General features: G+C 43.4%; 1 protein-coding gene across 3 annotated transcripts in view; it reads left to right on the top strand.

The window, feature by feature from the left end:
• The window catches only part of DDC (dopa decarboxylase), a 106,353-nt gene that overhangs the window by 62,330 nt on the left and 17,434 nt on the right, over positions 1-26,589 (top strand). For all 3 annotated transcript variants that reach the window (XM_070369911.1, XM_005909966.2, XM_070369912.1), the window contains exons 9-10: positions 3,939-4,006; positions 25,470-25,546. In XM_070369911.1, coding sequence (XP_070226012.1) covers positions 3,939-4,006; positions 25,470-25,546 — 145 coding nt within the window. The remainder of the gene's footprint in view (positions 1-3,938; positions 4,007-25,469; positions 25,547-26,589) is intronic.

Here is a 26,589-nt window from a genome sequence, read left to right as displayed (position 1 = left end):
AAATGGATTTCGTAATCAAGCCTCCTTTGAGGGGTCATTATAAAAGTCAGAAGCGTTAATCATATTTAAAGGGCTGAGAAGCAGCACCCACACACAGCAAGCTGTGCACACAGTACATGTTGTTCTCATTTCTCACTACAGCCTGGAGAGACTGTCCCTCCAAGCCTCTCTCTGATCTGTTGTCTGCTGCCAATCAATTTCCTAATGACTGATTTGAATTCTCATAACGCCATAATACTAGAAAAGTAGGTATCAGTGGTATATAATACAAAATTCTCATCTTTGAAATGAGTAAGCCTTTTGTCACTAATGAATAAAGATGCATTCTGGTTTATGCCTCCATCACATCCATCCATTCATTCACTCATTCTTTCAGTAATTACTTATTGATCTCTGAATGTGTGCAAGGGCTTAGATCAATCCTCGAGGGTACATGGAGGCCTCTGGAAATCTTGGGAAGGGGTGAAAGTACATGAGAAGTTCTGGTAACAGGGTGCTCACACTGACTCCTGTAGTTCATGGCTGATAGTTAGGTGGGTGTTTGGTGCTGGGAAATGAAGAAGAAATCTCTCCACCATGTAAATGCATTTTGTTGTGGTCCTGTGTGTGATGATACATATTACTGGGAATGTCTCCCTCCCCTGGGACCTCAAGAGATCAGGGGCAAAGCATCCATCAGGATGTATGTGCCCCTCCCAAGGCCTGGTCTTTTCTGAGTGTCTAGTGTAGAATTTCATGATCTGTTCCCACTACACTCTTCTCTTCCTTATGAACCAACAACTCAAAGTTTCACTTTCATGAGGTGGGTGTCTAATTGTCAGACCACCGCAGAGGTGGGGCAGCACCTCTCTGCAGTGAGTTCCTATCAGTATCAGATAGGGTTTCGTACCCAACAATGAGTAACACCATCCAACCTCCTATGGTCGCTGGGCTGGGAGGGCTGGCTGCTCAGCTGGCAGATAAGGGACTGTAATATCCTGTCTACCCGGCCCAGCCCTGCTGATAAGCGCCTTCCTCTCCATCAGCAGGAAGAAACATCCCTGTGGGTAACGACCGAGAGGTTTAAAGAGATCAGCCCCCAGGAGGAAACTAATGAAATTCCTAGCAAACAAAGCCCTTCTTTCACCTTTTGTTTCTCGTTATCAACAAATGAAACTCCTTGTCATTTCCTGCCTCTTTCTCAACTTTGCTTTTTATTGGAACCTGGAGGGAAATGAATCTGCGCCCTTAGAGTGGGTGGAAGGGTGAGGTGGCCATCAGCAGCTCCAGTGTCTGCCCTCCGGCCCCTCCTGGCCCCTCCTGCTCCCCCACTTGTCAGGATGGAGGAGAGGTGTCCCAAAGCCTTTGTCCTTCAAAAGACTTTGAAGCTTTCCCCCCAGGAGATTCCTCCCAACTGGGGTCTCGGCATGGCCACTGTCGTCATCTGCTTTAATTATAGATGCAGGCACATGGCCTCAGGTGGACTCAGGTCCTGTCACTCAGCCAGAGGACAAGCCAGGGGCACGTGCTCTGACAAGTCAGTGAAAACACAGACTGCCCCAGTCAGTCTTGCTGGTTGAAATCTCTTATTTGTCCTACTTGAAAATAGGTTGACACTTGAACTTGACGAGTGACCCTACAGCCAGTTGTTGGCAGTTGTTACCACTGGTGTCCAGAGATCCTCTCACTGTTTTGAGTATAATGAATGTGGTGTCTTTGGAACGAAGGAAATATTTAGAGAAACAAGAACAGTTGTTGCTCTATTACATCCATATTGGTAAAGTGAAAATTGAAGTCGTGTCCGACTCTTTGCGACTCCATAGACTGTAGCCTACCAGGCTCCTCTGTCCATGGGATTTTCCAGGCAATAGTACTGGAGTGGATTGCCATTTCCTTCTCCAGGGGATCTTCCCAACCCAGGGCTCGAACCCGGGTCTCCCGCATTGTAGACAGATGCTTTACCGTCTGAGCCACCAGGGAAGTCAATTCAATGAAAAATGGGCTGATCCTGATTGCTGTATATTAGTTACGATATTTTCATTTCCTATTGTTGATCATGGTATGTATACTCTGAGAACTTTGCTAGTTCATAAAGTTTGGGAAACATGCACAAAGTATTTTCTAAGCTGAATCAGTCCAATTTTCTTCCATAGCACCTGTGAATTAAAATTCCGATTGTCAAATAGTCTAGTAGTTTGAAGTGTGGATAAATTTTATGTGACTTCGGACTATGCAAAATTGAAAGTACACAACATAAAATATGAATAACATCTCATTTTATGTGGAAAAGTAGAACTATGACTTTCCTCAAAAACAAATTGGGATTCACCAGTGTCAAAGCAGGAGAGCCCACTGAACTATAAAGTGTGTTTGTGTTGCTTCTTGGGGGTGGGCATCCTCATGGATGATAGAAATCCCATGACCTTTCATATGCTTTGAAATTCTGTGTGTTTTATATTATCCAAGGTCTTTGAAATGCATCCCTTGATCCAAACACACCAAATTAGGATTAACACATTTATTTTTGCATATATTTTTAGGAAGGCCTTAGATATTATCTACTTCCTATCCCTCACATAAATTCCCATGGGAAAATGCTGCGGCCACATCAGTAAATAAAGGGTGTTACAGCCATCCAGACATCACCTCACAGCCGCCCCCGAAAGTGAGCCTTGTGGGGACTCGGGATAGGAATGCCCAGCACACTAGCCCCAGGTAGCTGAGATGCCCATCAAGGTAATGATTTCATTGAGCCCAGACTCATGCATCTTCCCACACAAAGAAAAGCCCTAAATTCCTTAACTTGAAATATTTGGTTTCCTTGGCCTGTGTGATAAGTCACTTCAGTCATGTCTGACTCTTTGCGACCCTATAGACTATAGCCTGCCAGGCTCCTCTGTCCATGGGATTCTCCAGGCAAGAATACCAGAGTGGGCTTCTGACCCAGGGATCAAACCCTCGTCCCCTGCATCTCCTGCATTACAGGCAGATTCTTTACCACTGAACCACCAGGGAAGCCCTTGGTTTCCTTTAATTGACAGTAATGTTTTGATGTTCCAACTACCTGATCTTTGTTGCAAAAACCCCTATATAGCTTGGCCTCCCCCTTCCCTCTTCAGGGCCGTCCCTCAGAGTGACCTGAGATGCTGTCTTCTGGGCTTGGAGTCCTGGGAAAGTCTGTCAAATAAAGCATAACTCTCAGCTTTTAGCTTGTGCTTTTTTTTCCAGCCGACAACCTGGTACCTTTTATGCCCAGTGGACCACAGTCTAATTCTGGTTCTGTGGGTGTGCCCTGCAGGGTGCCCAAGGCACAGCCCTACCAGCTCAACGAGTCCCTCCCCTCGCCCTCTATGAGCAAAGCCTGGTTTAGGGCCGCCTGGGACGTCATTTTATAAGCCCTGCCCAATGACTGCTCTCACCAGTTCTCTGGACATAACCAGAGCTGCTTGAGATCACAGCCACTTTTCATCACATGGCTCCCCAACCTGTATGGCCCTACAACAACAGAGCAGTTACAGGGTTTGCACCAGACAGTTTCTGCATCACCCTCAGGACCCATGCTGAGGCGTTCACGGCTGTTATCTCATGACTTTTCTACAAAGCAGGACTCCCATCCGGACACATGGAGAAGCAGTTGTGCCCAGATGCCAGCCCAGATTCTCTGGCTCCAAAGCTCGTTTCCTCCCTTTGCGCCTCAGCCCAGAATCAGATATATTAGCTTCATGTTTCATGAGATAGGATTTGAAATGGATGAAACGAGGCTCAGGTAGCTTGGGATAGCTGCCCAAGTGCCCATGAGCCCCAGACCCCACAGTTTCACCTGATTCCCATTCTGTCTGACTGATCAGACAATTTTAATTTGAGAATACAAACTGTTAATTACTATGCATGAGGTCTTGTTTTTAGCTAAGCATTAATAATTGAAGTGTTTTCTTTTTGTTGTTCTTATTCCTTGGCAGTTTGCAGATTCATTTAACTTTAATCCCCACAAATGGCTCTTGGTGAATTTTGACTGCTCTGCCATGTGGTAAGTTTCCCTGTTCACTAGATGTCAATTACCATGCAATTTACCCTGCTTCCTAGACAAGTTCATATGAAAGAAACCTGGCAGGTGAAGTGACATTGCTGGGGAAACACAAAAAACACTGCCTGCCTGCATTTCTGCACAATGGGTAGAGTTCTTACTAAATCTTACCCTGTCGTATGCTGTCATCTAGAACATATTGGCACAAGAGAAGTTTAACAGAGAAAATATCTGATCTAATTTACCTAGTATTAACAACAACAAAAAAACAATACAAATTAACCTTACTACATATTTGTAATTCATTTGCTTCTATGTTTTTATTCTTAAATGTTTAATAAATCTAAGTCTAAATGTTTAAAAGCATTTGCTAAGCAAAAAGAAAAGTAATTCTGTTTTCTAAGAAGTTCCCTGGAAATTCTTAATAGCCATACCATCAGCACATTGGTTATATTTAGAACAAGAAAAAAGAATTCAGAAATTAAAGGGGATGACATTTCACTGCACTGATGATGTTTAAAGAAATAATGAAGACCAGAGTAGAATGGGATCACTAGAAAATGTTGCTTCTTAATTTATTAGAGTAAGAAGTTGGTTAATGAATCCTTAGATCTAGGAGTTTCGCATGAATTTTGTGCAAAATTGTTTATTGTGTAATTAAGGGAAATGGAGTTCCACCTTAAAAAGCTGAGGAAAGCAACTGAAGTCAGTTCTCCAAGTTCACCTTTAACTTATCTATCTAATGATAAGCTGCACTCAGTGCTTTGTTGTTGTCGTTTAGTCACTAAAGCATGTCTAACCCTTTGCGAGCCCATGGACTGTAGCCCGCCAGGCTCCACTGTTCATGGGATTTCTAAGGCAAGAATATTGGAGTGCCTTGCCTTTTCCTTCTCCACAGGATCTTCCCAGTCTGGGAATTGAACTTGCGTCTCCTGCATTGGCAGGCAAGTTCTTTACCACTGTTTTAGGTCCTTTTTGGTCAGTCTTAGCCCCAAACTCTGATACATGATTTTAAAACCCTTTTGTATTTGGGTGAAAGTTTGTCAGAAATGCGAATAAGAACTTAGAAAAGCTATAGCTTTTATGAATGTTAGTGTTCTTGTGGTTGTGTTTGCCTATTTTACCTAAAGGAGAACACTTTGAGGAGAGTTTGTATAGCAGGTCAAAACTCCCTTTGCTCTAACTTTAAATTGGGTTGAGATGGAATTCTTTTCTGCTGGGGTATTTGATCAGGTCAGACACTGTCTGAGGGCTTCCCTGTAAAGACAGTAAAGAATCTGCCTGCAATGCAGCAGACCTGGGTTTGATCCCTGAATCAGGAAGATCCCCTGGAGTTGCTACCAACTCCAGTATTTTTTTTAAGTAATTATTTTTTTAATTGGAGGCTAATTACTTTATAGTATTATAGTGTTTTGCCATATGTTGACATGAATCAGCCATGGGTGTACATATGTTCCCCATCCTGAACCTCCTCCCACCTCCCTCTTCATCCCATCCCTCAAGGTCATCCCAGTACACCGCCCTGAGCACCCTGTCTTATGCATCGAATCTGGACTGGTGATCTATTTCATATTTGGTAATATACATGTTTCAATGCTATTCTCTCAAATCATCCCACCCTTGCCTTCTCCCACAGAGTCCAAAAGTCTGTTCTTTACATCTCTGTCTCTTTTGCTGTCTCACATATAGGGTCATCGTTATCATCTTTCTAAATTCCATATATATACATTAATATATTGTATTGGTGTTTTTCTTTCTGACTTACTTCACTCTGTACAATAGGTTCCAGTTTCATCCACCTCATCAGAACTGATGCAAATGCATTCTTTTTAATAGCTGAGTAATATTCCATGTGTATATGTACCACAGCTTTCTTATCCATTAATATGCCGATAGGCATCTAGGTGGCTTCCATGTCCTAGCTATTGTAAACAGTGCTGCAATGAACATTGGGGTACACGTGTCTCTTTAAATTCTGGTTTCATCAGTGTGTATGCCCAGCAGTGGGATTGCTGGGTCATATGGCAGTTCTATTTCCAGTTTTTTAAGGAATCTCCACTCTGTTCTCCATAGTGGCTGTACTAGTTTGCATTCGCACCAACAGTGTAAGAGGGTTCCCTTTTCTCCACACCCTCTCCAGCATTTATTGCTTGTAGACTTTTGGATAGCAGCCATCCTGACTCGCATGAGATGGTACCTCACTGTGGTTTTGATTTGCATTTCTCTGATAATGAGTGATGTTGAGCATCTTTTCATGTGTTTGTTAGCCATCTGTATGTCTTCTTTGGAGAAATGTCTGTTCAGCTGTTTGGCCCATTTTTTGATTGGGTCATTTATTTTTCTGGAATTGAGCTGCAGGAGCTGCCTGTATATTTTTGAGATTAATTCTTTGTCAGTTATTTCGTTTGCTATTATTTTCTCCCATTCTGAAGGCTGTCTTTTTACCTTGATTATAGTTTCCTTGTTGTGCAAAAGCTTTTAAGTTTAATTAGGTCCCATTTGTTTATTTTTGCTTTTATTTCCATATTCTGGGAGGTGGGTCATAGAGGATCCTGCTGTGGTTTATGTCAGAGAGTGTTTTGCCTATGTTTTCCTCTAGGAGTTTTATAGTTTCTGGTCTTACGTTTAGCTCTTTAATCCATTTTGAGTTTATTTTTGTGTATGGTGTTAGAAGTTGTATATGGTGTTAGAAAGTTTCATTCTTTTACACTTGGTTGACCAGTTTTCCCAGCACCACTTGTTAAAGAGATTGTCTTTTCTCCATTGTGTAGCCTTGCCTCCTTTGTCAAAGATAGGGTGTCCATAGGTGCATGGATTTATCTATGGGCTTTCTATTTTGTTCCATTGATCTATATTTCTGTCTTTGTGCCAGTACCATACTGTCTTGATGACTATAGCTTTGTAGCATAGCCTGAAGTCAGGCAGGTTGATTCCTCCTGTTCCATTCTTCTTTCTCAAGATTGCTTTGGCTATTCAAGGTTTTTGTGTATTTCCATACAAATTGTGAAATTATTTGTTCTAATTCTCTGAAAAATACCATTGGTAATTTGATAGGGATTGTATTGAATCTATAGATTTCTTTGGGTAGTATACTCATTTTCACTATACTGATTCTTCTGATCCATGAACATGGTGTATTTCTCTATTTGTGTCCTCTTTGATTTCTTTCATCAGTGTTTTATAGTTTTCTATATATAGGTCTTTTGTTCTTTGGGTAGATTTATTCCTAAGTATTTTATTATTTTCGTTGCAATGGTAAATGGAACTGTTTCCTAAATTTCTCTGTTTCCTCATTGTTAGTGTATAGGAATGCAAGAGATTTCTGAGCATTAATTTTATATCCTCCAACTTTACTATATTCATTGATTAGCTCTAGTAATTTTCTGGTGGTGTCTTTAGGGTTTTCTTTGTAGATCATGTCATCTGCAAACAGTGAGAGTTTTACTTCTTCTTTTCCAATCTGGGATTCCTTTTATTTGTTTTTCCTCTCTGATTGCTGTGGCTAAAACTTCCAAAACTATGTTGAATAGTAGTGGTGAGAGTGGGCAAGCTCATCTTGTTCCAGACTTTAGGGGAAATGCTTTCAATTTTTCACCACTGAAGATAATGTTTGCTGTGGGTTTATCATAGATGGCTTTTATTATGTTGAGGTATGTTCCTTCTATACCTGCTGTCTGAAGGCTTTTTTTTTTTTTGTCATAAATGGATGTTGAATTTTGTCAAAGTCTTTCTCTGCATGTATTGAGATAATCATATGATATTTATCATTCAAATTGTTAATGCAGTGTATCACATTGATTGATTTGCAAATATTGAAGAATCCTTGCATCCCTGGGATAAAGCCCACTTGGCCAGGATGTATGATCTTTTTAATATGTTGTTGGATTCTGTTTGCTAAAATTTTGTTGAGGACTTTTGCATCTATGTTTATTAGTGATATTGGCCTGTAGTTTTCTTTAGTTGTGGCATCTTTGTCTGGTTTTGGTATTAGGGTGATGATGGCTTCATAGAATGAGTTTGGCAGTTTACCTTCCTCTGCAAATTTCTGGAAGAGTTTGAGTAGGATAGGTGTTAGCTCTTCTCTAAATTTTTGGTAGAATTCATCTGTGAAGCCATCGGGTCCTGGGTATTTGTTTGTTGGAAGATTTTTTATTACGGTTTTGATTTCTGTGCTTGTGATGGGCCTGTTAAGATTTTCTATTTCTTCCTGGTTCAGTTTTGGAAGGTTATACTTTTCTAAGAATTCATCCATTTCTTCCAAGTTGTCCATTTCATTGGCATATAGTTGCTGATAGTAGTCTCTTATGATCCTTTGTATTTCTGTGTTGTCTGTTGTGATTTCTCCATTTTCATTTCTAATTATGTTGACTTGATTCTTCTCCTTTTTTTCTTGATGAGTCTGGCTAATGGTTTGTCTATTTTATTTATCTTCTCAAAGAATCAGCTTTTAGTTTTGCTGTTTTTGCTATAGTCTCCTTTGTTTCTCTTTCATTTATTTCTGCCCTAATTTTATGATTTCTTTCCTTCTACTAACCCTGGGGTTCTTTTTTTCTAGTTGCTTTAGGTGTAAAGTTAGGTTATTTATTTGATTTTTCTTCTGTTTCTTGAGTTAGGCTTGTATTGCTATGAACCTTCCCCTTAGCACTGCTTTTACTGAATCCATAGGTTTGGGGTTGCTGTGTTTTCATCTTCATTCATTTCTATGCATATTTTTATTTCTTTTTTGATTTCTTCTGTGATTTGTTGATTATTCAGAAGTGTGTTATTTAGCCTCCATATGTCTGTTTTTTTAATAGTTTTTTTCTTGTAGTTGACATCTAATCTTACTTCATTGTGATCAGAAAAGATGCTTGAGATGATTTCAATGTTTTTGAATTTACCAAGGCTAGATTTATGGCCCAGGATGTGACCTGTCCTGGAGAAAGTTCCGTGTGCACTTGAGAAATAGGTGAAATTCATTGTTTTGGGGTGAAATGTCCTATAGATATCAATTAGGTCTAACTGGCCCATTGTATCATTTAAAGTTTGTGTTTCTTTGCTAATTTTCTGTTTAATTGGTCTATCCATAGGTGTGAGTGGGGTATTAAAGTTTCCCATTATTATTGTGTTACTGTTAACTTCCCCTTTCATACTTGTTAGCATTTGCCTTACATATTCCGGTGCTCCTATGTTGGGTGCATATATATTTATAATTGTTATATCTTCTTCTTGGATTGATCCTTTGATCATTATGTAGTGTCCTTCTTTGTCTCTTTTCACAGCCTTTATTTCAGTCTATTTTATCTGATAAGAGTATTGCTACTTCTGCTTTCTTTTGGTCTCCATTTGCATGAAATATCTTTTGCCAGCCCTTCACTTTCCATCTGTATGTGTCCCTAGATTTGAGGTGGATCTCTTGTAGGCAGCATATATAGCTGTTGGGGGCCAGAGTGAGGTACTCCGCCCATGACAAAGGTCATGAGGAAGGAGGCTCGACATACGCAAAGGCGGGATTGAGCCTCAGGAGTCCCCCTGGAAATCCTCAAGCATCTACCCCCATAACCAGAGCCTGCCTACTTTACTAGTTTGTGCTCTCACCTACATCTCTGACTTTACGGGGGGCTGTCCCCCACCACCTCTTTTGGAGAAGGAGTTAACTTAAAGCTCCAGTTATTAATAATTCCTGGGCGTGATAAGAGTGTTTTAACCTACAAACTCCTCTGAAGGTTCTCTAGCCTGCCTGACAGGCTTGTCCGGCCACATGTGATTGCTCACAGCCTCCCAACCGTGAGAGGCATGAGATGCTTTAAACCTTCTAAAAACAGGTTCCTTAGAAAAGTTAGAAAACTATTAGTATAAGTATAATGGGCTGATTAGAAATTGTATTGGTGAAGGGTTTTTCATTTGTTGAGCCAATGTTTGTTGCTAAGTTTCCACATCCCCTGCCCTTACACACATTAATGAATATATAGAGGAAATAAGTATTAACCTTTGATATTAATCACGTTAGACCTTAGGCTAAGTAAATTCTTTCCTTAACTAAAACCCACTACACCCTCACCCTATAGGAATGTAACTTTTTTTGGGTGGCGTCTATTTTAAGAATAATCACCCCTGGAGAAATAAGTGTCCTGGTTGACTGACCGTTGTCACAAGGAGAGGGTCATAAATTGTCAGCAGGCCCCCTGGCCAGAAGATGATGTAACACCCCTAAGACCTCTGTATGCATTTGTGTGAAGCACCTGACTTTGATAAAAGTCAGGACTGCTGTCCCCACGTGACTTTTGTATAACATCTCAGTGTATAAAAGTAGACCATGGGAAATAAAGAATTGGGATCAGTTTCTCGAAATACTGGTCTCCCCATGTTGCTCTCTCTCTCACTCTGGTTGAGTCTCCATCTGGAGCGCGGAACCAGCCATGCTTACTAATTATGCCTGGGCTTCTAAGATCCGACCGGGGAGGCCTCAGTGTCTCCTCTCCTTCGGGAGAACGGAAGGACGCCTGTGGCCTACGTAAGTGGTGCAAACTTCTTGTCTTGAAGTTTTATTGGTCTCCCGCGTAAACCAAGCTACTCAGCCTCTTTTCTCCACTGAATTTTCCTACTGAGCTATCCTCATCCTATTACTCTGTATATCTTTGATAAAATATTTAAATAAATAGGTCACTGATGCCATCCCCACTTCGAATACCCTGCATCAGCCGGGGCAGGACCCCGGCATATAGTCTTGTTTTTGTATCCATTCAGCCAGTCTTTGTCTTTTGGTTAGGGCATTCAACCCATTTACATTTAAGGTAATTATTGATAAGTATGATCCCATTGCCATTTACTTTGTTGTTTTGGGTTCAAGTTTATAAAACTTTTCTGTGTTTCCTATCTAGAGAAGATCCTTTAGCATTTGTTAAATAGCTGATTTGGTGGTGCTGGATTCTTTTATCTTTTGCTTGTCTGTAAAGCTTTTGATTTCTCCTTCATATTTAAATGAGATCCTTGCTGGGTACAGTAATATGGATTATAGGTTTTTCTCTTTCATCACTTTAAGTGTCTCCTGCCATTCCCTTCTGGCCTGAGGAGTTTCTATTGAAAGATTAGATGTTATCCTTATGGAAATCCCCTTGTGTGTTATTTGTTGCTTTTCCCTTGCTACCTTTAATATTTGCTCTTTTTGTTTGATCTTCATTAATTTTACTAATATGTGTCTTGGGGTGTTTTGCCTTGGGTTATTCCTGTTTGGGACCCTCTGGGTTTCTTGGACTTGAGTGTGTATTTCCTTCCCCATTTAAGGGAAGTTTTCAACTCTTATCTCCTCAAGTATTTCTCATGACCTTTCTTTTTGTCTTCTTCTTCTGGGACCCCCATGATTTGAATGTTGGGGCATTTAACATTGTCCTAGAAGTCTCTGAGGTTGTCCTCATTTAACTCTTTTTTCCTCTCTGCTTCATTTATTTCCACCATTATATCTTCCACCTCACTTATCCTATCTTCTGCCTCAGTTATTCTACTGTTGGTTCCCTCCAGCATGCTTTTGATCTCAGTTACTGCATTATTCACTATTGATTGACTCTTTTTTATTTCTTCTAGTCCTTGTTAAACATTTATTGCATCTTCTCAATCCTTGTCTCTAGTCTATTTATCTGTAACTCCATTTTTTTTCAAGATTTTGGATCATCTTTACAATCATTATTCTTAATTCTTTGTCAGGTCGACTCCCTATCTCTTCCTCTTTTGTTTTATTTGGTGGGCATTTATCATGTTCCTTTACCTGCTGAAAATTTCTCTTCCTTTTCATCTTGTTTAGATTGCTGTGTTTAGGGTGGCCTTTCTGTATGCTGGAAGTTTATGGTTCCTCTTTATTGTGGAGGTTCCTCCCTGTGGATGGGGTTGGACTAGTGGCTTGTCAAGGTTTCCTGGTTAGGGAAGCTTGTGTCTGTGTTCTGGTGAGTGGAGCTGGATCTCTTCTCTCTGGAGTGCAATGAAGTGTCCTTAGTGAGTTTTGAGGTGTCTGTGGGTTTGGTGTGACTTTTGGCTGCCTGTATTTTAATGTTCAGTGTTATGTTCCTGCGTTGTTGGAGAATTAGCTTGGTATGTCTTGCTCTGGAACTTGCTGGCTCTTGGGTGGAGCTTGCTTTCAGTGTAGGTATGGAGGCTTTTGATGAGCTCTTGTCAATTAATGTTCCCTGGAGTCAGGAATTTTCTGGTGTTCTGAAGTTTTGGATTTAAGCCTCCTGCCTCTGGCTCTCAGTCTTATTCTTACAGTAGCTTCTTGACTTCTCCATCCGTACAGCACTGATGATAAAACTTCTAGGTTAATGGTGAAAAGATTCTGCATAGTGAGGGACACCCAGAGAGGTTCACAAAGTTACATGGACAAGAGAAGAAGGAGGAGGGAGATAGAGGTGACCAGGAAGAGAAGAGGGGGAATCAAAAGGGGAGAGAGTAATCTAGCCAGTAATCAATTCCCTAAGTGTTCTTCACAGCCTGTAACACCCAGAGAGTTTCACAGAGTTAAGTAGAGAAGAGAAGAGGGAGGGAGGAGATAGAGGTGACCTAGAGGAGAAAAGGGAGTGTCAAAAGGGGAGAGAGCAATCAAACCAGTAATCACACCCCTAGGTAAAAATGGCCAACTCCAGTAGTCTTGCCTGGAGAATTCCATGGACAGAGGAGCCTGGTGGGTTACAGTCCATGGGGTCAGATGCTATTGAGTGACTAACACACAGACACAGATGCTATCTGAAGGAGTTGGTGGATGGAATGTGGCTCCAGAGTACCCATCTGGTATGGAGTCAATATGAGTCCCCGTGTGTATCCCAGAGGCCTCGGTTCTGGGAGAAGGGCTGGCCTCAGAGCAGATTAACTAGCAGTTAAGGGGTCCTCAGTGGCCAGTGATCCATTTGACTGAGAAAAGCCACAAAATCAGCCTAGACAGACCAGCTGATGGCTGCTGGGGGAAGGAACAAGATGACTCCAGATGATCTCGTGGTAAGCTGTGGTGTTTTACTCATTTCCTGGGTAAAATAATATCAGAAATGGATGTTCAACGAGTCCCGGCAGATGCAGTCCATCAACACACTAATTAGCCGAAGTCAGTGGCTGTGCCATTGGCCCTGTGAGGGGGACATTGACTTCACTGCCCCGTCTTTCAGATGCAGAGACTGCAGCTATCAGAGACCACTCATGTATGACCCAGATGTTGAGACGTGATAAGGGTGAATACAATGAAAGCAGCATTGCACGCCAGTGTCCAGAAAGCTGGGGAGCGAGTAAAGGATAAGAGAAGACCTGCTTCATCAGGGGCTTGTCTCAGAGCCTGGTGTGATGGCCAAGGCTTCCATGGATGCTGGGTGAAGATGCAGGAGCTTCCTACCAGCTAGTTTGAAAGGCTAAATAAACAAATGAGTAAAGATTTAAATTATAAGAGAGGATATGCCTCCTCTCTCCTGAGTCGGTGCAGTCCTGAACAGAATGATTGTCAGGGGTTTTGAGGTGATTTCATCCATCCAGGAGAATCGGGTCTCTCCTAAACCCAGGGGTTCATCCCACAATATCATAATGATAGTATGAACATTGATTGATGGAATTTGATCTGGAAGGATTTTTGTTTTAACATAGTAATTACTAACATCTACTATTTTTGGCCCTGTGCTTACATTACTTTTCTAGGGCTGCCATAACAAAGAACCATATATTGGGCAGTTTAAACAATAGAAACCTCATTCTGGAGGTTGGAAGTCCAAGGTCAAGGTGTGAGAAGGGCTGGTTCCCCCTGAGACCTCTCTCCTTGATGTATAGATGGCTGTCTTCTCCCTGGGTTTTCATATGGTCTGTTCTCCATGCCTGTCTGTGTTTGGTGACGTGGTATCTGAAAGAAGGCTCATGAGGAGGGTCCAGGCAACAAGCGTCCTGAGGGCCAGGGGGAGAGGTAGCCAGGGCAAAGGCCCCGAGACATGAATGTGCACAGCAGAGAACTCAGAATAGGTCACAGGTACTGCAGATGGTTTTCTGTGGTCCACATGGATTTTGAATTTGTTTAAAATAAGCTGTTTACATTTTAAAGTTGGTGTTTTTCCATATGCTTGCAACTTTACAAAGTTTCATCAATTACTGAGAGCCTTTAAAGAGTCATTTCCGTGGGTCTCAGTTGCTGGGGTGTCCTTCCCACCTGGCACAATCCAGTGGCCCCACACACAGCCTGGCCCTGTGCTCCTGTGGGCACCAGGCTTCCAGAGCATGCATACATGAGTGATGCTTTCCAGAAACTTCCAGCTTGAAGAAATGATGTGCCAACTTAAATTACAGCACTGGATTCTATCAAGAAGTGACATATAAACCTAAGTTCTTGGGCTGTCTGGAGAGAATTCCCCTACCCTCACTGGCAGCAGAGGGGGACATACCTAAACCCACATCCAGGGGTGCCCATAAAGCATCTTCATGGCAATAAAGATGCTTGAGTACAAATTTTACACTCAAGATATTATCTGCTATTAGGTGCCCTTTTCTTCTTCATACATCACCTCATCTAATCCTATTGCAGCCTTGTTGGTACAGGAATTATCCTGGTTTCTTAGCTGAGGGTACTGGGGTTCTGAGACATGCATGGGATCACTAGCAGCAGACAACCATCCATGCTAGAGCCACATGTTTGATACGATAGGGGCAAAGCGTTAGAAACTATAACTGAGTAAAAAGAGTCAGAGACAGAATTAAGTATCTCCCAGGATGCAACTCATCACAGGCACGCAAAACGATATACATTTTACAAACACACACAAAAGGATACACAGCAAATTCATTGGACTTGTTCCAATTGGGTATAAAAAAGAGCTTTCTTGGGGTGAATGAGGCAAAATAGAGCCTAGATTCTATGCCCACTTTTGTTCAAGCTGACTCTGATTCCGCTTTCTTTTCATATACTGAAAACAGTCCTGGACTTTAGCCCCGGCATGTACAGTCTACAGGTAGAGGAGAGTGGATGGACCACAGCATCTCTCTCCTGTTTCAGGGCAGCTGCCCCTTCACCTACCTGAGTGGCAAATCCACTGAGCAGATCCCTAATTAGGGACCCCTGAGTGTTTTCAGAGGATGTGAGCGCATCTTGCAGCCTGGTGACAGGGAGCGGGGCTAAGAGTCTGTTCAGAGGCTTTTTGCCCTGTGCTGTATATCCAGGGAATCATGTTAAGCTATTTTGCTATTCTAAGAGGTATTGCAGTAAAAATGAGCTATCCTAACACAATAGGACAGAGACAATAAGGACGCTTGTAAGAACTGGATTTTGGGAAAGGCCAGGTATCCTTCAACACCTCAGAGATGAAAACAAGCAAACACACAGCTTTATGTTGTACATTTTTTTATGTTGTTGTTTAGCTGCTGAGTCATGTCTGATTCTTTGTGACCCTATGGACTGTAGCCCGCCAGCCTCCTCTGGCCATGGGATTCTCCAGGCAAGAATACTGGAGTAGGTTGCCATATCCTCCTCCAGGGTATCTTCCTGACCCAGGGATCAAACCCAAGTCTCCTGCATTGGCAGAAGGATTCTTCACTGCTGAGCCACCAGGGAACCCTTGAATTTTTCTTTTATAGATATGTTTAAAGATTTTGCTAACACAACACATAAGATAAAAATGGATATTTTTTATTGCTCTGGCTTTTTTGTATTCCTCAAAATCAGAAGCATCTCTTTTTGGTTTAATGAAATTTTACCAATGGTTAATCTGTAATTTAAAACAAACTTGTTGACTATAATCTCTAAATATTGAAATGGACAAGATAATTGAAGTTTTTAAACTTGCCCTCATTACAAGCATAGGAAATACGTTTTATAATGATTTCATTATTCTGTTCATTAGCTTTTTATTGTTCATTTGGGTATTTTGAATGTTTTCTATGTAAATATGAACCAATGTGCTCTGACCTTCAGTTCAGTTCAGTTCAGTTCAGTCACTCAGTCGTGTCCGACTCTTTGAGACCCCATGAATCGCAGCACGCCCGGCCTCCCTGTCCATCACCAACTCCCAGAGTTCACTCAGACTCACGTCCATTGAGTCAGTGATGCCATCCAGCCATCTCATCCTCTGTCATCCCCTTTTTCTCCTTCCCCCAATCCCTCCCAGCATCAGAGTCTTTTCCAAAGAGTCAACTCTTCACATGAGGTGGCCACAGTACTGGAGTTTCAGCTTTAACATCATTCCCTCCAAAGAACACCCAGGGCTGATCTCCTTCAGAATGGACTGGTTGGATCTCCTTGCAGTCCAAGGGACTCTCAGGAGTCTTCTCCAACACCACAGTTCAAAAGCATCAATTCTTCCACACTCAGCTTTCTTCACAGTCCAACTCTCACATCCATACATGACCACTAGAAAAACCATAGCCTTGACTAGACGGACTTTTGTTGGCAAAGTAATGTCTCTGCTTTTGAATATGCTATCTAGGTTGGTCATAACTTTCCTTCCAAGGAGTAAGCGTCTTTTAATTTCATGGCTGCAGTCACCACTGCTCTGACCTTCAGTCAGTCAGTTCAGTCGCTCAGTAGTGTCCGACTTTTTGCGACCCCGTGAATCGCAGCATGCCAGGCCTCCCTGTCCATCACCAACTCCCAGAGTTCACCCAGACCCATGTCCATTGAGTCAGTGATGCCATCCAGCCATCTCATCCTCTGTCGTCCCCTTCTCCTCCTGCCCTCAATCCCTCCCAGCATCAGAGTCTTTTCCAAGGAGTCAACTATTCACATGAGGTAGCCAAAGTACTGGAGTTTCAGCTTCAGCATCATTCCCTCCAAAGAAATCCCAGGGCTGATCTCCTTCAGAATGGACTGGTTGGATCTCCTTGCAGTCCAAGGGGCTCTCAAGAGTCTTCTCCAACACCACAGTTCAAAAGCATCCATTCTTTGGTGCTCAGCCTTCTTCACAGTCCAACTCTCACATGCATACATGACCACAGGAAAACCATAGCCTTGACTAGACGGACCTTTGTTGGCAAAGTAATGTCTCTGCTTTTGAATATGCTATCTAGGTTGGTCATAACTTTCCTTCCAAGGAGTAAGCGTCTTTTAATTTCATGGCTGCAGTCACCATCTGCAGTGATTTTGGAGCCCAAAAAAATAAAGTCTGACACTGTTTCCACTGTTTCCCCATCTATTTCCCATGAAGTGATGGGACCAGATGCCATGATCTTCGTTTTCTGAATGTTGAGCTTTAAGCCAACTTTTTCACTCTCCACTCTCACTTTCATCAAGAGGCTTTTTAGTTCCTCTTCACTTTCTGCCATAAGGGTGGTATCATCTGCATATCTGAGGTTATTGATATTTCTCCCAGCAATCTTGATTCCAGCTTGTGTTTCTTCCAGTTCAGTGTTTCTCATGATGTACTCTGCATAGAAGTTAAATAAGCAGGGTGACAATATACAGCCTTGACGTACTCCTTTTCCTATTTGGAACCAGTCTGTTGTTCCATGTCCAGTTCTAACTGTTGCTTCTTGACCTGCATACACATTTCTTAAGAGGCAGATCAGGTGGTCTGGTATTCCCATCTCTTTCAGGATTTTCCACAGTTTATTGTGATCCACACAGTCAAAGGCTTTGGCATAGTCAATAAAGCAGAAATAGATGTTTTTCTGGAACTCTCTTGCTTTTTCAATGATCCAGCAGATGTTGGCAATTTGATCTCTGGTTCCTCTGCCTTTTCTAAAACCAGCTTGAACATTAGGAAGTTCACGGTTCACATACTGCTGAAGCCTGGCCTGGAGAATTTTGAGCATTACTTTACTAGCGTGTGAGATGAGTGCAATTGTGCAGTAGTTTGAGAATTCTTTGGCATTGCCTTTCTTTGGGATTGGAATGAAAACTGACCTTTTCCAGTCCTGTGGCCACTGCTGAGTTTTCCAAATTTGCTGGCATATTGAGTGCAGCATCATCTTTCAGGATTTGAAATAGCTCAACTGGAATTCCATCACCTCCACTAGCTTTGTTCGTAGTGATGCTTTCTAAGGCCCACTTGACTTCACATTCCAGGATGTCTGGCTCTAGGTCAGTGATAAGACCTTATTGTCTCTTAAAAGTAGATTTTCTCCAAAGAAAGTCTCAAATTCCACCAAGGGCATGTTTTACTCTGCCTTTAAAAATACTTGGTTTTTTTCCCAAATAAAATCATTTTTTTTTAGTTTTAAAGCTTTTGTATACTCCTGTCACAGTGGACTTTTTAAAAGTTCAGTTACTTGGGAAGATTTTTAATCACTCTGGTTATGGTAAGATGTAATTCTAGATGCTGTGCAGGGCGGCACAGTTTTCTGTGAATCTCCTCTTTGCATTGTGGTCTTGGTGCTTTTGGCATCTTGGATTCTTGATGGCATTATTGGCATGAAGAGCTAACATGAGCCCTCATTCAGGGAGCCCTACACATAAGGTGGTGTAGATTTTTTTTTAAAAATGTAAGAAGCCATACTTTCTGCACAAAACAGGAGCCCCTGCCCCTCCTCCTCAGGATCCTCCCTCAGGAATGTGTCTGGTGACAGGGACAGGTTTTCCTCACTGTCAGGCCCATCCGAGGTGGGGCGACTTTGGTACCTATAAAGGGTGTTTCTGTTCGTGTGTGTGTGCGTGTGCATGTCTGCACACATGCATGTACACGCCCATTCGTTGGTTTAAATAAAATGTTCCTCATTGTAGTATCATGAAACTTCTTCAGGAAAAGCAAAGCTGGGACCTACATTTTGAAGAGCAGACCACCACAGACCACTGGAGCCATGGCCCAGTGGACAAAAGGAAACAGGTCGTTGGAAATCTCAAGACTTGAATGAATATGCAGGTGGGACAGAAGTCGTGGCCCACAGTAAAGCAGGGCTTGGAGAACAGACTTAAACAGAAAAGACCAGAGCCAAGAAGTAATGAACTGAGAGCCCAAAGGAAGCAAAAAACAGCCGCAGAATAGACACTCCCAAACTGGAAGGAGGGAGGTACTGAAGACGAAGAGACGCTCATGAAACAGGAAGTGAGGCAACAGGAGCCGAGGTCGACAGAGCCACGTGCTGGCCCTCGCCCTGCCTCGTAAAACAGATGATCTCCAGAAAGAGGGGCCAGAATAGAGGAGAGGGTGCAGTCAGCCACGCTGGAAACACAAGAAGGACACACCACAAATGCTCAGGGTCTTAGACAACAGGGAGCACGTGCGCAACAGCACTCCAGAACTGCCTACCATGTGCAATGCAGTAACTACAAAACATGTCATCAGAATAACAGGAAATCCAAAACATCTCATAGCCCTAAGGAAAATGTGTCAATAGGGACAGTTTACACAACAGAAACCTTCAGTTTCTTCTAATAGCAAGTCCTACCAAACTGTCAAGGCATCTACAGGTCTAATTACAAATGTAATTCATAGACTTATCATGAAGTTAGTGTCACTTTGATTCTAAAACCAGATAAAAGGATTTCCCTGGTGGTTCAGTGGCTAAGACAGCCTCCCAAGAAAAAAAAAAGCAATACCTGGGCATTTGTATTTTTCAAAAAATTCCAAGATAATTCTGCTATGCATCTAGATTCTAAAATTTTCTCCAAAACTCCAGGTATGTTTCTAATGAGCAGCCATGTCTTAAAACAACTGGACTATTTGGTGATCTTTTATCTAGTTTGTTTCACTTTGTCTGTTTTACATTCATTGATCCCATTTCATTTAGTTCATGTTTTCCAATTTCTCCATCTCTTCTTCTTTTCTTGATGTTCTTTCTCAAGCCTTTATCAATCATAGTGGAAGACTTCGCCTTCCAATGTGGGGGGTGCAGATTTCATTCCTGGTTGGAAAGCTAGGATCTGCATACCAAAAAACCAAAACATAAAACAGAGGCAATATTGTAACAAATTCAATAAAGACTTTAAAATGGTCCACATCAAAAAATCTCAAAAAAACATGAGAAGCTGAGAAAGAAAATCTGCAGGACAAGCTCGTAAAATTACATGTGGAAATTCTAAGTCAAATTTTAGCAAACAAAATTCAATGATGTTTAAAGGCAAACTTCCTCAGTGATCAATGCAAAGAAATAGAGGAAAACAACAGAATGGGAAAGACTAGAGATCTCTTCAAGAAAATTAGAGATACCAAGGGGACATTTCATGCAAAGATGGGCTCGATAAAGGACAGAAATGGTATGGACCTAACAGAAACAGAAGATATTAAGAAGAGGTGGCAAGAATACACAGAAGAACTGTACAAAAAAGATCTTCCCGACCCAGATAATCACGATGGTGTGATCACTCACCTAGAGCCAGACATCCTGGAATATGAAGTCAAGTGGGCCTTAGAAAGCATCACTATGAACAAAGCTAGTGGAGGTGATGGAATTCCAGTTGAGCTATTTCAAATCCTGAAAGATGATGCTGTGAAAGTGCTGCACTCGATGCCAACAAATTTGGAAAACTCAGCAGTAGCCACAGGACTGGAAAAGGTCAGTTTTCATCCCAATCCCAAAGAAAGGCAATGCCAAAGAATGCTCAAACTACCACACAATTGCACTCATCTCACACACTAGTAAAGTAATGCTCAAAATTCTCCAGGCCAGGCTTCAGCAATACGTGAACCGTGAACTTCCTAATGTTCAAGCTGGTTTTAGAAAAGGCAGAGGAACCAGAGATCAAATTGCCAACATCTGCTGGATCATGGAAAAAGCAAGAGAGTTCCAGAAAAACATCTATTTCTGTTTTATTGACTATGCCAAAGCCTTTAACTGAGTGGATCACAATAAACTGTGGAAAATCCTGAAAGAGATGGGAATGCCAGACCACCTGATCTGCCTCTTGAGAAATGTGTATGCAGGTCAGGAAGCAACAGTTAGAACTGAACATGGAACAACAGACTGGTTCCAAATTAGAAAAGGGGTACATCAAGGCTGTATATTGTCACCCTGCTTATTTAACTTATATGCAGAGTACATCATGAGAAACGCTGGACTGGAAGAAACACAAGCTGGAATCAAGATTGCTGGGAGAAATATCAATAACCTCAGATATGCAGATGATACCACCCTTATGGCAGAAAGTGAAGAGGAACTAAAAAGCCTCTTGATGAAAGTGAGAGTGGAGAGTGAAAAAGTTGGCTTAAAGCTCAACATTCAGAAAACAAAGATCATGGCATCTGGTCCCATCACTTCATGGGAAATAGATGGGGAAACAGTGGAAACAGTGTCAGACTTTATTTTTGGGGGGCTCCAAAATCACTGCAGATGGTGACTGCAGCCATGAAATTAAAAGACGCTTACTCCTTGGAAGGAAAGTTATGACCAACCTAGATAGCATATTCAAAAGCAGAGACATTACTTTGCCAACAAAGGTCCGTCTAGTCAAGGCTATGGTTTTCCTGTGGTCATGTATGCATGTGAGAGTTGGACTGTGAAGAAGGCTGAGCACCAAAGAATGGATGCTTTTGAACGGTGGTGTTGGAGAAGACTCTTGAGAGCCCCTTGGACTGCAAGGAGATCCAACCAGTCCATTCTGAAGGAGATCAGCCCTGGGATTTCTTTGGAGGGAATGATGCTGAAGCTGAAACTCCAGTACTTTGGCCACCTCATGTGAAGAGTTGACTCCTTGGAAAAGACTCTGATGCTGGGAGGGATTGGGGGCAGGAGGAGAAGGGGACGGCAGAGGATGAGATGGCTGGATGGCATCACTGACTCAATGGACATGGGTCTGGGTGAATTCCGGGAGTTGGTGATGGACAGGGAGGCCTGGCGTGCTGCGATTCATGGGGTCGCGAAGAGTCAGACACGACTGAGTGACTGAACTGAACTGAACTGAAAGGAAAACAAAAGCTGGTGTATCATGACCAAAATGTGTTCATTCCAGATACCCCAGGGTGGTTTAAACCTATCAGATTTTTAAATGTCGTTGATCATGTTTAACAGTAAAGGAGGAAAAAGGTTATCATCCCATTAAATATGGAAAAAGCAATAGATAAAAATTCTAAAACATACAGAACAAAAGCTCTTAGTAAAAGAGGAACTGAAACGAACTTTCTTTATCTAATAAAGAAAGAAAATCTACCAAAAAAGCTACAGCAAACATATTCTTGGTGGTAAAATATTAGAAGCAGTGCCTTTAAAGAAAGAAAATCACAATCCCTGTAATGCCCACCCTCGGCTGCGCTGTGCTTTCCCAACCTGCACAGTTGGACCCAACGGAGAAGCGACAGTGTAAGGATTAGATTGCAAGCCACAGAACTCGCGCTTCCCAGATGGGGTGAGTGTCTGCCAGTGAAAACAGAATCTTCTAAGAAGGTACTATTGAGAGAACACAGCAAGGTTTCTGGATACACAACACTTTTAAGGTTGCATTTATTTACACGTATGATTAACAGCATGTGTAAATTTTTTTCTATGTCTTTTTAAAAATTATTTTTTATTGAAGGATAATTCTTTACAGATTTTTACTGTTTGCTGTCAAAATTTTTAGAAAATATTTTATAATAGCAAGAAAAGTTACTGTGAATAAATAGGTTGCAATCTGTGAAGATTTTTATGAAGAAAAGGACACAGTTTTTGGGAAGTCATTCCAGGAGATCTAACTAAACGGAGATGCGGACTCAATATCAGGTCTCAGTGGGATTCTAGTAAATATTCTGGCCGTTGCTGTGGGGCTCGAGAAAGTGGAGCCTAATATCTGCAGGGGCCCAGGACACCAAGAGAAGCGTGAACACAGGACTGGTGAGGACCACGCCCCTCCCCACACTGACCGAGCCACGCTCGCTGGAGGGACACAGCCAGGCAGAGGCCAGCAGAGGCCCACAAACAAGCCTTTGGATCAGCATTCCTAATATTTACCACATTTTTACGATCCTGTCTACCACACCGAGGCACACAGCCTAATCAGTAAATGAACAAATGTGTCCTCACCAAACAGGAAATGGGAGTGGCCTCTTCATAGAGGCAAAGCTACTCAACTTTGTTAGTGATTAGAAATGCACGTTGAGGCATAGGAAGCACTGCCAATGGTGGAAAAGTGTCTCCCTGGCTAGAAGTCGGCCGGGACGCGGATCATCGGGCTCGTGGGCTGCGGGTCCTTAGGAGCACCTGTCATTGCCCCACGAGGCTGCAGGACCACACCTTTCCTGCTGGCCCACGACTAGGCCGCCATCCCCAGCTTGTCCCTGACACACCAGGAGCATCCACACAGTGTCGTCCGTCCAAGGGCACATGGAGCACAGTAAGGGAAGGGACAGGTTGGGATCCACTACCGCAGTGCCCTGCGGGGAGCTGGCAAAAGTGGATAAGTGAGCAAGGACCTTGTGGATGACCAGGTCAGGAGCCCACAGGTATAGTTTTAGGAGAAAAAGCAAATTCTAAAAATTACACAGAGAGAGGTGCCGTTTACCTTTAAACAACTTATATTTGCATTGTGTTTTACTTAGAAATGTGTGAAACAATACCTTAGATTACTTAGTGATTTGCACAGAAAATTCGGTAGAACCCAATGGTGTGATAAACCCCCATGCTGCCTCATGGCCTCCTGAGGGGCGGGCAGTGAGGGGAGGGACGTGTAGGGGAGATCTAACCTGTGGGCAACTTTTGTTTCACATGTGATGAGGTGGATATATTATTATTTATACCTTTCTGCATCGCTTTAACATGGCGTATAGTATTTTTAATTTAAAAAAAGCAGCTACAAAGTCATTGCTAGTGTCAATGGAGAGGGCAGTGTGACTTTACATAGAAAGGGCAGAGGTCTGCTGAGAGCAATACTCTTTCTACGCCCTTTCTCTCCTGTCTCTCTGTGGCCTGGCCTGACCTTCCCCATCATGGAGAGGCCAGAGGAAATGGTCCCCCAAGGCCAGGGAGGCAGCCTGGCCCGTGTACACACTACTCACACGTAGCCCCTGCTTCGGGTTCTCCCCCCAGGTCAGCCCCAAACAGCTTGTGACTGCTCACTGCAGTTTTTTGTTTTGGGTTTCTTTTTTTTCACTCTGCAAAAGACACTTTTTAAAAACATGGTCTCACAGAAAAAAATAAATTGCAACCATTTTCAACTTCATGAAAATTGAGGGAGGAGGATAGTGAATGGTGATAAAAGGTACAGCTGAAAAAATAAACATGATTCCATCTGGGTGGAAGAAATTCTCATCTCCATAATCTCAGATCCCATACCCTGGCTGTCAATTTCACATCTCCGGTTTCCTTTCCTGCCCTTCCCAGCCTCCTCTGCTGCTTCTGGGAAGGGGACAAAGTCTTTGGTCTCAGGACGTTGCAGGATGCAACGTGGCGCACTATTGGAATTCACTGTCTTCTAAGGCTTTGAAGCAGTCTCTTCAAATCAGCTAGAGCCCCTTGCTCCCTGATCCTCCTCTGTGAGCTGCATCCTGGCTTCCTACTTCATGCCCGTGGGTTTCACCTTCCAGGGACTCTCATTTGCTTCCAGCCTCAGTGCCACCAGACTTGGCTCTTCCTCTAGTTTGCCTCCAGGATTGCATTTGCACACAATGGCTTTGAGGTGCCCAGAGGCATGAAGGGAAGGTCTGGGATGGCTCAGGCAGTGCCTCCTGCCTGACAGTCCCTGTTCATCACACACCTGCCTGTGATGCCCATCAACGGCGGGGGCTGTGCCAGGCCTGGAAGGACAGAGAGGGACAGACTCCAACCTGCTGGGTTCCTCTTCCAGACCCCGGTTCCCCTGCTCTCCAGACACCAGCAGGATGTCCCTGAACCTGATGCAGCTCTGACACCCGAGTAAGCACAGACCTGGCAAGACAGTCACATGTCCCGGGTCCCAACCACCCACGCTTGCATTCACCTTGGCTGTAAAGTTGGGGGTTCCTACAACTCCTTCCCCTGCTCCTTCAGGTTTGACAGTTGGCTAGAACAACTCATTTATATTTAGTGGTGTATTATAAGGACCTGAATGAATGGCTCATGGAAGGGATGTCTACGACAAGGCAGGGGTGGGATTGGGGGGCACAGAGCCCCAGTACCTGCCTGGCATGGGTCCCTCCCAGCCTGCCCATGTGGTTCAGCTGCCCCAAAGCTCTCTGCGCCCCATCGTGTAGGGGTTTAAGGAGTCTTTCCCATATACAGGTATGACTGATTAAATCACTAGCCGTTGGTGATGATCTATCTCAAGTCCTTTCTCGGAGATCAGGGGGCAGAATTCAAACTTCTGCCCTTCCAATCAAGACTTAGTTTCCTGGCAGCCAACCTGGACCCTGAAGCCACCCAATTGCCCAGGCTTGATCCCATCCAGCTGTTGTCCCGAGGGTTTCAGGAGCTGGGTGCCAGAACCAGGGACAAAGGCTAACTACTTATTTTTTTTATTATACCATGCCTCCCCCACTGCAGGGGCCCAGGGCTCTGGAGGTTAATGTGTGTTGCAGGCTAGGGAAGGGGCATGCACATTCTGGGTGGGGGTGTTAGGAAGGGTGTCAGGGAGCAGTAGGCCCCAACTGAGCTGGGAGGAGAAAGTGCAGGAGGAGAGGACCCTAAGATGCCCCCTCATTAAGTCCTGTTGCTTATTGTCTCGAACCAGGGTGAAAAAGAGGACAGACCTGACCGGAGCCTTCAGGCTGGACCCAGTCTATCTGAGGCACAGCCACCAGGACTCAGGTGAGCTGGGCCCAGCTTCCTCCAGTCTGTTCCCATCACGGCCGCGGCCGCAGCGTCCGGGAGCCAGGGTCAAGCATCACAGCCACAGTCCTGGGGGGCCGGGGCAGAGCCGGGCAGACTGCACACGAGTTTGAGCAAACTCTGGGAGATGGTGAAGGGCTGGGAAGCCTGGCGTGCTGCAGTCCATGAAGTCGCAAAGAGTCAGGAACAACGTAGCAACTGAGCAACAGCAGCTGACACCATCAGGGCAGAAAAGGAAAGGAAGACGTGGGCCAAGGGCCAGGGAAGAGGATGTGGGCGAGGCTGGGGTGGGATCGACACGTGAATGTGATCTCTAAAAATTAAGTCTCTCCGTTAAAAAAAAAATCATGATTACTTGAGATCCAGACAAGATAAGATGCATGAGGCGACCCGCACAGACGCCCTGTCCACTGTGCCCGTTCATGGTCATACACAGGCTGGGGAGCTTATTTATTAATACTCGCCTGTCTGTCCCCGTAAGACTCAGCCTCCAGGTGGGAGGGGGCTGTCTCACTCCCCAACCCGCAGAGTCCCCGGCTGGTGCCATGCTGACCACTGTGAGCCCCAGGAAGGAAGGACAGGCTGAGTCTGGGAACTCGTGCCAGCTTCTCCTCAAGTTTCCTCGGATGACAGAGGACACCAGGGATCACTCGACCCCACCCTCCCCCTAAAGAGTGGGAATGGATGGGTTGGAAACTGAGGCAGCTTTGGTGATGGTGGCAGGAGCACTGAGCAGCAGGGATGGAAGTCAGGGCACAGCCCGTTCCCTCCTGCCCAGACCCCACCCTGTGCTATCTCCATGGGAAGATCAGACCTGCGTTCACCTTCCTAACATTCCCCACCATCTCATGGAGCACATCAGTTGCAAACACTCATCCTCTGATTAGGTTTGCTCAGAACTTAAAACTGCTCTAAAAAATAAACTCTAGTTTTTTGTAATGGCATTGGCATGAAGCCGTGAGGAATTATGACCCAACTGTCAAAAACTCTTCTATTTAAAAGTGCATTTCATGTTTGAATGA

This window comes from Bos mutus, chromosome 4, assembly GCF_027580195.1.
Source record: "Bos mutus isolate GX-2022 chromosome 4, NWIPB_WYAK_1.1, whole genome shotgun sequence".
NCBI classification, from domain to species: Eukaryota; Metazoa; Chordata; class Mammalia; order Artiodactyla; family Bovidae; genus Bos; species Bos mutus.
This window is presented reverse-complemented; position numbering and strand designations above follow the sequence as displayed.